The sequence below is a fragment of the Camelus dromedarius genome, chromosome 7 (assembly GCF_036321535.1).
Source record: "Camelus dromedarius isolate mCamDro1 chromosome 7, mCamDro1.pat, whole genome shotgun sequence".
NCBI classification, from domain to species: Eukaryota; Metazoa; Chordata; class Mammalia; order Artiodactyla; family Camelidae; genus Camelus; species Camelus dromedarius.
In genome coordinates, this window is record NC_087442.1 from 7,208,565 (window position 1) to 7,223,218 (window position 14,654).

General features: G+C 43.0%; 1 protein-coding gene across 3 annotated transcripts in view; it reads right to left on the minus strand.

The window, feature by feature from the left end:
• The window catches only part of CNTNAP2 (contactin associated protein 2), a 1,833,097-nt gene that overhangs the window by 647,373 nt on the left and 1,171,070 nt on the right, over positions 1-14,654 (minus strand). For all 3 annotated transcript variants that reach the window (XM_064487267.1, XM_064487269.1, XM_064487268.1), the window contains one exon: positions 11,419-11,538. In XM_064487267.1, coding sequence (XP_064343337.1) covers positions 11,419-11,538 — 120 coding nt within the window. The remainder of the gene's footprint in view (positions 1-11,418; positions 11,539-14,654) is intronic.

Genomic DNA, 14,654 nt, shown 5'->3' on the forward strand with positions numbered 1-14,654 from the left:
CTCAGAATTTGTATTAGAGAAAATACTTGTAGTTGAATTAAGAGCTAAAATTGACAATTGTTGCCTAATGGTTTACAAAGTGATTTCATTTAAAATGTGTTCTCTGATTAAAAACCCCACGGCATCAGTTGGACAATTAAGAAGTAAATAGTTAATGGCAAAAATGCTGTCCAAACCACAGATAATGAATTAAGAGTTGTGTAAGGAAGTTTTGATGATAATGAAAAGATATGAGTAAGAGATGCTCATTTCAGAAATCATATTACAAATCAGACTACTGAATCCAAAATGAGGCTACTGTTTGTATGCGCACACGTGACCATGTGGATACAACACACACACCGGCCCTCCCAGACATCCACGCGTGCATGTGCACACATGTGCATGCACACACTAACTATGAACCCTGGCTCTGAATCACACAAGCCCGCTTAAGAAGTCAATCTCCATAACCTACCAGGTGCATGACTTGGGACTTAACTTCTGTGAACTTTAGTTCCCTCATCCAAAATATGGGAATAAGAGCAACATTACCTACCTCATGGGGTTGCTGTGAATCATTGGATGAGTTAATGTGTGTGATCTACTTAGAATAGTGCCTGGCGTTTAGTTTTAGTTTGCTCTTGATGCTATATATATAGAGAGAGAGACAGAGAGAGAGAGAGAGAGAGAGAGACAGAGAGAGACAGAGAGAGAGAGACAGAGAGAGACAGAGAGAGACAGAGAGACAGAGATAGACAGAGAGAGACAGAGAGAGAGAGAGACAGAGAGAGAGAGAGACAGAGAGAGAGAGAGAGAGAGAGAGATAGAACGTACATAGCTACAAGTATAAAATATAAAATGTTTATCACGCATTTCCTAATATTTCAGTAATTTTTACCTCTAGCAGGTAAGCAATTTTATTTTTGCTTATCTATATTTTCAAAATTTCCTATATTGAACAATACGTTAAAAACTACATAAGGCAAATAATAAATAATAAAGCTTCATTTCTTATAAACTAAACATGGCAGTATTACTCAAAAGGAAAGTCTATCTGCAGCTGGAATGATGACTAATACACAGGGGCACACAGGGAGGTGTGGAAAGAAGAGTACAAAGGTGGCCCCGAGGACTCCCGCCACCTGGAGTGCACCCCCTGGTCCCGCTCCTTGAATGCGGGTAGGACCAGTGAACACGATGGATTATCAGTCCTGCGATGAGGTTACTCAAAGGTGAAGAGATTTTTGCAGGTGTCAGTAAGGTCTTCAGTTGACTTGAGTTAATCAGACAGGCAATTATCCTGGGTAGGCATGACCTAATCAGGTGAGCTCTTGAAAGAGTCTAGAGGTCAGAGAGATCCTCCTCCTGCCAGGCTGTGAGAAGGACACATGCTTGGGACCTGGGAGCAGCCCCTAGGAGCTGAGAGCAAGCCACAGCCAACAGCCAGCAAGAAAACGGAACCCTACGTTTTAAAACGTCAAGGAATTGAATTCTGTCCACAACGTGAATGAAACATGGAAGAAGGCTCCTCAGATGAGATCACAGCCCTGCTGACCCCTCATTTCAGCCTGTAAGACCCTGAGCCATCCACTCAGCTAACCCGTGTCAGAGTCCTGACCCACAGAAACTGAGGTAATAAATTCATGTTATTGAAAACTGCTAAGAAAACATGACAGAGAGGGAACTGCTTTGCTGGGGGTGGGGAGTGATGGCAACAGGAGTTGGGGGGCAGGTGCAGGGTTCTTTCCACTACATCCTAAGCAGCCCACCCAAGCAGCCCATCACCCCCCACCCCACCCACACTGCGTTATGGAAACTTCTGAGAAGCATAATGATAAATAAAATATTACTGAGTGCAAGTGCTTAGGAACTTGAGTAACGAGCTCTCTATAAATACTAGATTAAAAAGACATGAACAGCTTTTACCATTATGGAAGATAATAGAATTTGATCAGCTAAATCCCAGGGCTTTATAAAGCACAAATTATGTAAACAAGCTTAATGGCTTTTTGATAAAACTATGAAACTGGTGCTAGGAAGAATGCAGGAGATGTTTCTCATTTGGACTTTAAACTTCACACAGTACAGCATAGATGCTTACTTAAATTTAAGAAAAAAAGTAAATATGAATGCAAAGATAGTTATAAAGATGAATTCGAGGATAGAATATTAAAAAAACACTGTTCTTGATTTAGGGATAAGCAGTAAGTTTCCAAGGATAATGGCTGGATCTAGCTTTGTTGACTACTGTTATTATTAATCACTGGGCAGAGAGGACCAAATTAAGCTTTACATTTAAAAATTCAAGGTTTCTAGAAGATATTGGTAAATATCTTAAGGAAATAGAAATAAGCTGAAATGTTAGAAAAATACACAAGTTGAAGAGGTAAATATTAGAAATATATGATAGTATATGTTCATTAAAAAGTCTATTTAAAAACCAAACTTTCAGAGAGATGGTAAAAATGGAGAAGGAAGGTGAAGATAAGAGTGACCACATTTTATAATGTGCCCTATGATCTAAAACAGGAAACCAGGGTCTGACTTGCATAGAATGATGAGTTCTTCTAGTGATTCAGTGAATATATTTTCTCAATGTCAACTGTACAGCACTTGAAATGCTATCATTTAGGGCATCCCTTAATTTCCAAGTAATGCAGCTCTGAACTGCAGATACTCAAAAGGAGAACTGCATAGCAAAAGAACTGCCTTATGATAAAAAATGAAGAGTGCCAATTTATGTCAAGCTTGGCCAAGAAATGAGTAAATTCAAGCTTGTTTGAGGCAAGAGGATTTCATCTCTAAATTACTTGACTGCAAGGAGTGATCTTTTTCTTTCATGATCCATGGTGATCAATAGAATTTATTTATTTTTTTAAGAATAGAAGGCAGTGTTGAGATCAACTCATTCCATTTCCTACTCTTTATTTACGAAGAAACTGAGACAAAAGAGATTAATTGTGCTCAAAGTCCTCAAGGAATTTGTATAGTATTTGCCTACAGCACAGCTCTATGGGGCACTAAAGGCTCTGAATTACAGGCACTGAAGGTGACAGAGTCCCACCCTTCCCTCATCTACCCCTGCACTTTCTTTTGTGTCCCCACTCATGGGGTTACCCAAGGCAGAAACCTGGGAGTCCTTTTCAATTCCAGTCTCACCAGCCACAGTCTGGTCAACTCAGATTTCTAAATATCTATCAGTCCCGCCCTTTCCTTGGTGGCCACCACCTTAAATCTCAATTCTAATTCCAGAGTTATGACTGGGCTTTCTAACTTGTCTCCCTGGCTCATGTCTGGGTCTCCTTTGGAGAATCCAATTCTCAGTTTCCAAAGCCACACTTTAAAAATACAGTGCCATCAAGTGCCTGCGTTTCCCTCAGGACCAAGTTTCAACTGCTCTGCATCCCATACAAAGCATTTTATAAGTTGCTTTATTTTTGTTACCGAACCAAACTTGAGTCCCCTTACCCCACGTGTAGCAAAGCCAGTTTACTGACATTGGGTTGTGGCGAAGCAAATATAGCGTTTACTGCAAGGTGCCAAGAAAGGAGTATGGGCAGCACATGGTCAAAAGACCCAAACTCTCCGACGGCTTTCAGGGAAGGGTTTTTAAAGGCCACTTTAGAGGCCTGGGCTGCAGGGTCCCTGGTCAGCTCGTTCACAAGTCTCTGAGTGGTTGATGGTGAGGTAACAGGGTGAGGTTTCTGGAATCTCAATCATCAACCTTCTGGTTCCAACCGGTCTGGGGTCTCCATGCATGGAGGTCAGCATATAGTTAACTCCTTCCGCGTGGTGGGGGTTTCAGCACCTGCAGAACTACTCAAGGATATGGCTCAGGGTATTATCTATAACCCTTGAGGAGGAGCTAAAAGTCCTTGACTTTGTTTTATGACTAAACTATTATTATTCTGTCTTGCTTAACTGTTCTCTTTGTTTCTGCATTTTTTCACTTTTTTGATTAAACTTGCTCTTTGGAACTTGAGGAAGGCCTAGAAGGCTAAAGTGTGTGTGTGTGTTTTAACACACGCAGAGGTGGAGGGGATCTGTCCCCGGGAAGGCCCCCCTGCAGGGCTCTGCTCATTCATTACACACATTTGCATTGATTCAAAGTCACTCTCCATCCTCCAAATCTTTTTATCCTTCTTTAGGATTCAAGCAGTCACTTCAACATCCACACGGGTGACTCATTTGTCCCCCAAATACTCTTAGACACTTTCCTCCACTTGCAATTACTTTCTCCTACACACAGAATATTTCATCACCAGAAACCTCATCTGTTGTCTGTTGAGTTCCTACGATCTCACTCCTGAGATGCCTTTTCCCAGTTTACATCATCCCCTAAGTGATATTATCATTTTTCATATATTCATATGCTAACAATTAACACATTTATATCTCTAACCCAAACATCCTTTGGGGGTTTATCCAACGGCAAAACTTCCATCTTAATTGAGATGGTATATAGTACTTCATATTTAAATAGGTCAAAATTGAATTCTTGAAATTCCTCCAAAGCTGTTCTTCCTATAATTTTCCACATCTCTCAAATGGCACTATAATTCACCCAGTTATTTAATCTACATATTTGGGAGTTATTCCTGATAACTATATTTAACCTTCTTTATCCCATCCATCACCAATCCTGTCAATAATACCACCAAAATACACCTCCTTTTCATCACTTAAACCATCACTTCCCTAGTCCAAGGAAGCGTCACCTTCAGAACTGGTCCCAGTGCTTTCACTCTGTCACAATACTCCAAGTGGTCGTTTTAATCAAGACCCACTCATTCTCCTGCTTAAAACCTTCCCATGGGTTCCCAGCTGCTACACTGAAAAATGATTGAAAATAAAATAAAGTCCAAACATTTTCCCCGCACTACCGTCCTTACTGCCTGGTCTGCTCTGGCCTCTGCCCATCTCTCCACTTCAGTTTGGGTCCCTTCTTTAGGCTCCATATACTTCAGTCACTTGGGGTTTCAGTTTCTTGGGAGGACATGGTCTCTTTCATGCCTTGGGGTGTAAATTTACAGGCTCATTTCCCTTCCTCCCCTTTTTAAGTGCCTTGTCCCCTTTCATACGCTAGATTTGGGCTAAAATGTTGCTTCCTAGGGAGGTCTTTTAAAAAATCGTCTATCCAAAATAAGTCACTCCTCACAATTCCATTATTTTTCTCTATAGAAAAATTATTTATTTCAGTTTACCTTTTTAGTGCCGGTTTTTACTACTAATTATGACCACCATGAAGGCATTCACTGTATCCATTCATTCCCACCAGGCAGTTCCTGGCACATAGTAAATTAAAGAAAAGAAAGTGAAAAAAGAATCCTAGAGGTTTGCTTAAACACTCTATTCTTTGTGTAAAAATAAAGACTATGAAGAAATTAACATTTTTGGGGTTTTTGTGTGTATTACTTTTTAAATTAATTTTTTCTTTGAGATAATGTAGATTGTATATGCAGTTTAAGAAATAATACAGAGAGAACCCATGTGCCCTTTACTTCATTTCCACCAATGGCTCCACCTTGGAAAACTATAGTACTGTATCATAACCAGGATGTTGGCGTGGGTACAGTTAAGACACTGAGTATTTCCATCACCAAAGGAATTCCTCGTATTTCCCTTTAAATAGCCATACTCACTTCACTCCCACCCCACCCTTCCTTAACCCCTGGTGACCATTAATCTGTCCACCATTTTCACCAAATTTGGCATTTCCAGAATGTTACATAAATGAAATCATACGGAATCTAATCTTTTGAAATTGGAATTTTTTTTCCCCACTCAGCTTCACTCTCTGGGGATTTATCCACACTTTTGCATTGTATCCATGAGTTTGTTCCTTTTACTGCTAAGCAGTATTCCATGGCATCAATGTACCCAGTTTGTTTAACCATTCACCTGTGGAAGGACAATGGGTTTCCAGTTTGGGGCTCTTATCAGCAAGGCTGCTCGGATCATTTGCATGCTGGTTTCTGGGTGAACATAAGTCTTAATTTCTCTGGGATTAATGCCCAGGAGTAAAACTGCAATGTCATATGGTAGTTGCATGTTTAGCTTTTAAAGGAATTACCAGTGTTTCACAGAGTGGCTATCCCTTCCATTCTGTTGTCGATCCCATCCACTGAGATTTTTATTTTGGTATATTTTTCCACTATAAAATCTCCAATTGCTTAATATGTTTTTCTTTGCTGAGGATTTTTGTATTTTTATTTGTTTCACGCATATTCAAAATTGCTCCTTGTAGCATTTTTGTTACAGATCCTTCAAAATAATTGTCAGGTAACTCTAACATCTCTGCTGTCTCAGTGCTGGCTTCTATTCATTATTTTCTTTCTTTTTACCTGAGAGCTTCCTATTTCTTGCTATGATGAGTGATTTTTGCTTGAAACCTAGACATTTTCATATTATGTAATGACACTCTGGAAATTACAAAAACCTGTTTTAATTGGCTTTTTCTTGAGCAGAGGAAAGGATGGTGCTGTCTCATTACCACTAGGTACAGGCAGAAGTCTAGGCTCCCCACGTGGCTTTCCTTGACATCCAAGGGGAGAGACTGGGCTGGGCTAGGGTGGGAGCACTGGGCACCCATGAAGTCTACACTGACAGTGCCATGGGAGCAGCCTCAACACCACTGGGCAGTGGTGACAGTCCTGACTTGCCTTGGCTTCATCTGACATCGCCCTAGTGTTGGGGGGGCACCTTCTTATTGCCAGGTGGGGGTGGATGTCCAGGCTCCCAATGTGGTCTGCACCGTTACTGTCCGGGGAGGGGGGTCACTGGATGGTGGGATTGAAAGTGTTGGCTCTCTGCCTGGGATTCACTGACACCTCCACAGAGGCACTGCTGAAGCATGTCATTACAGCTTCTCAAGTCTAGAAGTCTGGACTCCCCACTTGCCTTCACTGGCATGGCAAACAGGGCATTCGTTTTTCCCGTGGTATTTGGCTGGGGTAGAGTGTTTATTGTCTACAGTTTCTCTGTCTTATCAGGCTGCCCTTTTCCTGGTCTTTGGCTAAAGAGAGCAGGGTTTGTTGGGGCTTTGTTTGTCTGCACACATTGGCATTTCCAGATTGCCAACTTCTCCAGATCTGAGTCGAGGATATATGAGGCAAGAAAAAATAAACTAGGGAACTCAACAGTGTTTTTCCCTGGACCCTAAGGTCGCTAGCTGATCTGCCTTCTTTTTTCTGCCTTTTAGAATGTTATGTTTGTTTTACTTACAGTATCTAGAGTTCTTAGTTATACTTAGTTGAAGAAATAGGGGGAAATATGTCTACTCCATTTTCTTAGAATACGAAGTCTCCAAGTTGACACATTTACTGGTGGCACCCCTTATAACGTGAAAAGAGTAGACAGTGACATGTGAATTCACTTACTAGGGCTACTGTGACAAAAGACCACAAACTAGCAGGCTTAAAGCAACAGGGAGTATCTCCATCATTGTTCTGGAGGCTGAAAGCCCAAAATCAGGACCGATTCCTTCTGAGGGCTCTGAGGGACAGTCTGTTCCATGCTTGCCTCTGAGCTTCCAGAGTATGGCTGGCAATCCTGGGTTCCTTGGTTTTTGGCAGCATAACTCCAATTTCTGCCTCTCTCTTCACATGGCAGTCTCCGCTATGTGAGTGTCTGTGTCCAAATTTCCCTCTTCTTCAAGGATGGCAGCCACATTAGACTAAGGACTTTACTTCAGTGTGATCTCATCTCACATTATCTAGTGACGTCTGCAATGATCCCATTTCCAAATAAAGTCACATTCTTGAGTTCCTGGGTGGCAGGATTTCAACATTTTTTTTTACTGGGGACACAATTCAACCCATAACACCAGAAATGACAGAATCAAGATTTTAAAATACTACGTCAAATGACAGAGTGTTTAGTTTTGACTTATCTATAGATAGTAAAATGTAAGCTACCTTGAGAAGTTTACAACTGAATTGGGGGAGATAAGGGATGCTCTGGGTTGAATATGACCCCCCAAAATTCATGTTTACCTGGAACCTCAGAATGTGATCTTGTTTGAAAACAGGGCCTTCACAGGTGTAATTAGTTAAGGTGAGGTCATACTGGATGAGAATGGGCTCTAAATCCAATGACTGGTGTCCTTTTAAGAAGTCCATGTGAAGACAGAGGAGACACACAAGGAGCCACGATATACAATGAAGGAGTCAGAGACTGGATCAGTGCATCAACAGTCCAGGGAACATCAGATTGTCAGCAACCACCACTCTCCCCCAGAGCCTAGAGGGGGAGACTAGCCCTGACAGCACCTTGATTTCAGACGTCCAGCCTCCAGAACGGTGAGAGAATACATTTCTCCTGTTCTAAGTCACCCTGTTTATGGTACTTAGGTATGCTAGCCCTGAGAAACCCATACAAGGCACTTATACAAATAACTGAAATGCAAGGGAGACACGCTAAGTGACACACAAGTGGGAAGGCCCCACAACTCCATGAGGGGATAAGAGGGAAGGGTTTGATGGATAATAGAGTTTAAAATGGTTGGTTGGTGGTGAAGGTATAGTGAAGATGAGGAAGAGCTCATGGAGGAGTTTAGGATTCAAGAAAACTCTTGAGAGAGAGTATTTGATAGAGAGGTTCAGGGTACTGTACACAGGGAGGATGGCACAAAATTTAGTGCAGAACAAAGCAAACTGAATTTGGAATGATGGGGACTCTACTCTGGAGCATGGGGTGGCTAGAAGGAAGCAGGGTGGGAAAAGGGCAGTGCTAGTAAGTTTGTATTAAATGTGAAGGGAGCCGAATGCTAAGTTGAGGCCCTTTCCCATCCTTCAGTAGCTGGTGTAGAGCGGGGTGGTCCCATGACCACAGCGGTCCGTTCAGAGCATTTATCCAGCAGCCTGCTGACAGGGGCAGCAGGAAAATAAAGGAGTTGAAGGGACCGTGGGAGGAGGTCACAGAGAGGACGTGACTGCCAGTTACCCCTGGAGCTGACCCCTGGCCGTCAGAGACTCCTCACCCCTCCCCTGCCTTGGAATGTATGTCCCGCCTACTATTCCCATACAAGCAGCCAATTTAAGGGTGTGGCCTTGAGGGAGGAAGGTGTTGTTGAGAGCGCCTGGACTGAATACATGACTGAACTCTGCTAAGTCCTCTATGTAAACTTTTAAGACTCTGGGGGGTTGTGGGGGGGTGCAGAGACCTCCTTACCCGTGGGCGCCCAGACAAGCCTTGTCAGTGAGTTCCCTAGCCTGTTGATACTGCCACCTACCATCTGGGGTGTCTGCCTCTTTCTCCAGCCTCTCCGTGCCCTCTACCTAGGGGGCCAGTTTCAGAGCTCACCTGGGGAACGCCCAAGGTTGCAAACCAACGGGGACCAGTTGGGACATTGCTAAAGTTAACAGTTGGCTTTAATTGTTGTATATAAATTAGGAGAAGCCAAAATCAAAATCTTATAGATGAAATCAAGTTCTCCTGGGTCACGCTTTAGTTCAAGAATGATTAAAACGCAGGTGAAGAAGACAGAGTCTGAGCGCACCTGCAAGCCCAGCAGTCAGGGGACGCTTAGGTGGAGCTCGCTGGGACGTGAGTTCTTCCTCCGCGGCACACTTGGGGTCCCGATGTGGGAGGACGTCCAGGGGGCAACAGCTCCCGCGTTACCGTTTCCTCGACACCCCCTCCACACCATACTCATGCCCTCAGCATCCTCCCTTCGCTCAGCGCTGGCTTCCTGCTACCACGGAGAGGACTCTGCCTGTCTGCAGCACTGCTTAGGGCTTAGTTCTAGCTGCACAATCCTGTTTCCTCTTCACACCTGCTGAATCAGTCTCCGGGGATGGAGGCAGTACGTTTGTATGGAAAAGAACAGAACAGAACAGAAAAGGGAAGGGAAGGGAAGGGAAGGGAAGGGAAGAAGGAAGGAAGGAAGGAAGGAAGGAAGGAAGAAAGAAAGACAGGAAGGAAGGCAGGAAGGAAGAAAAGGAAGGAAGGAAGGAAGGAAAGAAAGGAAAGAAAGGAAAGGAAGGAAGAAAGGAAGGAAGGAAGGAAGGAAGGAAGGAAGGAAGAAAGAAAGAAAGAAAGAAAGAAAGACAGACAGACAGGAAGGAAGGCAGGAAGGAAGGAAGGAAGGAAGAAAGAAAAGGAAGGAAGGAAGGAAGGAAGGAAGGAAGGAAGGAAGGAAGGAAGGAAGGAAGAAAGGAAGAAAGAAAGAAAGAAAGAAAGAAAGAAAGAAAGAAAGAAAGAAAGAAAGAAAGAAAGAAAGGGAAAAAAACAGAAACAAAACTCCAGAAATGTTTTGAAGCATAGCTGGTCTGAAGAACCACTGGCCTCAAACATTTGAATTTGAATTTTGCCTGAAAGATGTAAGCAAGGAACTTAACTCTCTAATTCTTTGAAGAAATAATAGTACCTTACTCCTGAGAGTCTTTCCTAAAAGCTTACTATGTGTCAGGAAATACGCTAAGAACCATACTTAGATTATCTTACTTCATTCCTACAATAATGCTGTGAGGGAGTTATCACTGTTAATCCATTTTACAGAAAAAACATACCGAGGCTTATATAGTTCAATAAAGTTAACACGGTGCCCAAGATTATACATCTGGTGATGAATGGAGTCAGAATACAGATCGGGTCATCTGAGTGGAGAAGTTACTGTGGTACCCAACACATGGTAAATGGTCCATGCTGCACTCATCATCCGGGCATCATATAATCGTTATCCTCATCATCATATGCCTCAGGAGTTCACATCAAATGCTGATCCTCTCCTGGAACCAGGAAATCGTGCTCGCCACCCAAGCTTCCCCAGGGTTTTGGAGGGTAAGACATTACCACGTGTCTGATGGATAATCAGCTCCTATCTTAGGGATCTGTGCATCCTACGCACCACTGTGGGAATTTACAAGAACCCCAATCTTATTTCACGGCTCTGAAATTTAATATGGAAGTGAAGGAAAACTAGGCTCTCTTCCCTAGATAAATCTCATAAAAGCAGCAGCCAAGTTTTGCTAGTGCCAGAAAGGAATTTCGGTGCCCAGAACGGCTCCTTCTGTAACTGGTCTGGAGTGGCCCCCAGGTCTCCTCTCACACGGCAGTGTGGACAGTCGGGGGCGGGGGCTGCTAGCCCTCCTCAGTCTGGTTCTTGCAGAGGCTGCTTCATGGTCTGGATCTTTCTGGGGACTTCAGCCTTGCAATTTCCCGTTCTAGTTTTTCTGCTGCATACTGATTTTTTTTTTCAATGCTAATTATTAACTATTCAAATCAGAAGGCAGGTTTTTAAAAAAAAACCCAGTGTCAGAAGGTCTTACGGCTTTAGAAATTCATTTCACTGTTTAGCCTACCAGATCCAGCAATGTTTAGCTTATTGCCTGTTGTGGTAAGAACACGGTGCGGAAGAAACAAACTTCAGTGGTGCTGCTTACCCTCAGCATACAGAAAAGCAACCTTCAGGAAACATAAAGATGCCAGAGTTACCTGTCATGTTGCAGTAAACTTTCAGAGGCCCCAGAGGTCCGCTGCCATCGGGATCTATCCAGTAGTAATTGGACGTCTGGCCAAGGTGTTTGTACGCTTCACAGGAAGGCTCGTAGATGGCTGGAAGGAAAGAGCCTGCGTGAGCACGGCACCCAAAACAAAAGCGGCTCCCCAGGTAAGCGCCCAGTAACAGATCGGAGGCGGGCGGACCACCGCGCGGGAGGAGCACAGCCTCCTGACAGAGAGTGCCACTCTCTCCTCTACGTTTAAACTCATAATTTAATGCTTAGTCTACAAGCACTGCTTCTGGTCTAACAGACAGAGAGAGTGGGTTCCCGCTGTGGCTTTATGGTCGGGGAAGTGCCTAAAACAATCAATACATCGTTAAATACATGTCATGTTTGTTCCACTGGGCCTTGTGATCATTGAAAAATATTTAATCCACACTTACCTACAGATATCATCTCCTTACTGCAAGGGACTTTATTCCGAAAATTTATTATGAATATTATCTGCACTACTGGGCTACTAAGAGATCAGAGAAAATCTCTCTCATTCTCTCAAACACACACACACATAGAGACACTTTCTGCATAGAAAGTATAAATTTTCCACAAATAGCATGTGGTTTCTGATTTTCCTTTATTTCAGGAGAAAAGGAAGAAATGTCTCTCCTTCACTTTATTTGTTACAGGTGCTTTAATTACATCGAATGTCGTTTTGTAGAAAGCTGACGTTTCTGTAATTAAACTGTAGGTCCTTGTCCATTGTTTCCCTTTTTGTTCCCATGCCCCTGACTCATTTTCTTTTCTCACAGAGACTGCACCTGTTTTCAGAAGTGCAAAATGCACATTTACATTATCTCCTTTGTAGCTGGAATTTGTAAAACACTATTGTGAAACTTTTTTTTAACAGCTTTACATTGACATTTATGATGAATTTGACAGATCTCTTTACAAAACTAAGGACTATTTCTGGTAAAAAATCTATCTGTCTGATAAGGGGAGGCTTTTGGTCAAGCACACTTGAACTCAGACTCCTAGCACCTACTTGGCTAAGTTACTCAGAAGGAGGTCTGATTCCAGGACCTCCCTTTTCTACTTTTCTCTACCACGTGCTCTGTGCCTCCCTTTGGTTCTCCATGCATTCCTCTGTCCAAGGGGGCTAGACCTTAAATTCTATGTCATTTCAACAAACAGAACACACTAGACTAAAACAATTCTAAAGTGCTTTGATTTACTTAAGCCTGCCTTCCTTCCCTCCTTGCTTCCTTCCTTCCTTCCGAGTTACCGAGCACACGTGATGTGTGAAGCAGCGGAGGAGGCAACACGAACAGCTGTGAACCACACAGATCAGGGACCTCTGGCACAGGGACTGCTCACTCAGGACTTGGGCACTGCTCAGGCATGAAGTGCTGCTGGAAGAGGCTGTGGCTAGAAGGTTAAGCAGAGCCCACGTACCTGTTGTCCAGTGTAATGACTTCTCTCTCAGTTGTCTTATTGGGATAATAAACTATGGTGACTAATTTTGAATGCCATACCAAGTGAAGTAAGTAATGCAATAAAAGATTGTGAAGAAGTGTTTTTAAACTTTAAGCAGAAAGATGCCATAATTGAGGTAGGTTTTGGAAAGAAAGTTCCTTGTAGCAAAACCATAGATTTCAGGGAAGGGACTCAGAAGGGAACAGCATTTATGCGGTACCTGCCATGGCCTGGTGAAGGAATGGCTGGCGCTATGTAAGATTACGAGGAAGGATAATGCAATAGGAGCCAGGACTGATTCACATGCTTTTAAGATCAACAGGACAGGGAGCCCAGGTGGGTGAAGTAGTCAGGAAAAAAAAGAGTAAAGAATGACTTACACTCACAATCTCCAGGAAAAAAAAAACAACTGCCTTATTAATTTTTGACAATCCTTCTCCAGATTATTGCAACTTTTGTGAAAAGCTCAAAATCATCCAGAACTGCAGGTTCCAATTCCTAGGTTTCCAATTAGTCTCTTTGGCCAACCTGCCATTAAAAAAACCTTCACCTTTCTTTTCCAATATCTAATAACCATTCTCTTCCCCCCTTGCCAACACCCCAGTCATTTTCCTTATCGTCTGGTATGGTTTACAACAATCACACTATTAATTGATTGTTCTACCCAAATATCTCTTCACTTCCCACCAAATTATGCTTTTTTAATCCAAAGATGTCTAGTCGTAAAACATTGCTTTCACTGTGTTAAAAACTGTGCAGTGGTTCTTCAGTGCCTATGATAGCACGTGCCAGACCATCACGCATGCACGCAGACCTTCCACAGCCTGGCAGGTCTCCTTTGGTCTTTGCAGCTTCCCAGTGTAGACCTTGCTCTCTGCTCAGGTGAACTGGACACAGAAAGTTGCTTAACTCACGCTCACCCCTCCTGGGGTTGCCTTTACCCGCGGTGTTCTACAGGTCTCTTAATTTATAGAACGTCTCAGTCAGAGGTAAATTTTAAGGCAGAGGTGGTAACAAACAGGGCTCTCAGGCAAAAGATTTGGGTTTAAATTCTGACTCCACAAAGTCCTGTTTATATAACAGATACCCAGTCTCATTCAGCTTTGTCTGGAGAATAAGTATTGTACGTATAGTAATTAATTAGATGGACTGTTCATTGTAATATAATACTTCTTAGTTAGGTCCCACTGACACTCCTCCTTTCTTAGGGAGCCCTTCCCTAATCAACACGTCCCGCCTGCGGTACAGTCCAGGGCGCACGCTGCTCATCTCACGCACTGTAATGCTTGCTTGCTGTCAGTTTAGGATTTGATTGACTGTTGTTAAATTCCATATATGAACACTGTATTTCCTAACAAGATTGTGAATTATCTTGTGGGAAGAGTCTGGAAAACGTATCCTGCTTTTCTACTCTGTATTAATCTAACATGCTAGATGTTTAAGGAAAGCTGTAGGTGAGACTTGAAATGCACCTCCCCTTCGTCCTGCTGATTCTGACGGGTTGGCTCATAGACATATGAGAGTGTGACTGGATGATGAGAAGTGGAGGTAACTACTGCATTTCTAAGCACACGGGCATTTCAGAGGGCCTGAGACCTTGTCCCAAGTAACTGACTAAGAGAAGATGTTGAAAGCATGCGGAGGAGGGAAATTTGGGTAAGCAAGAAGCTCTTTCTTTTTCTTCAAGGGTGACAATTACTCTGTGTGTCTTTAGCACACAGCAGGTTTACTAGCCGCTTTTCCCTCATCAGCACA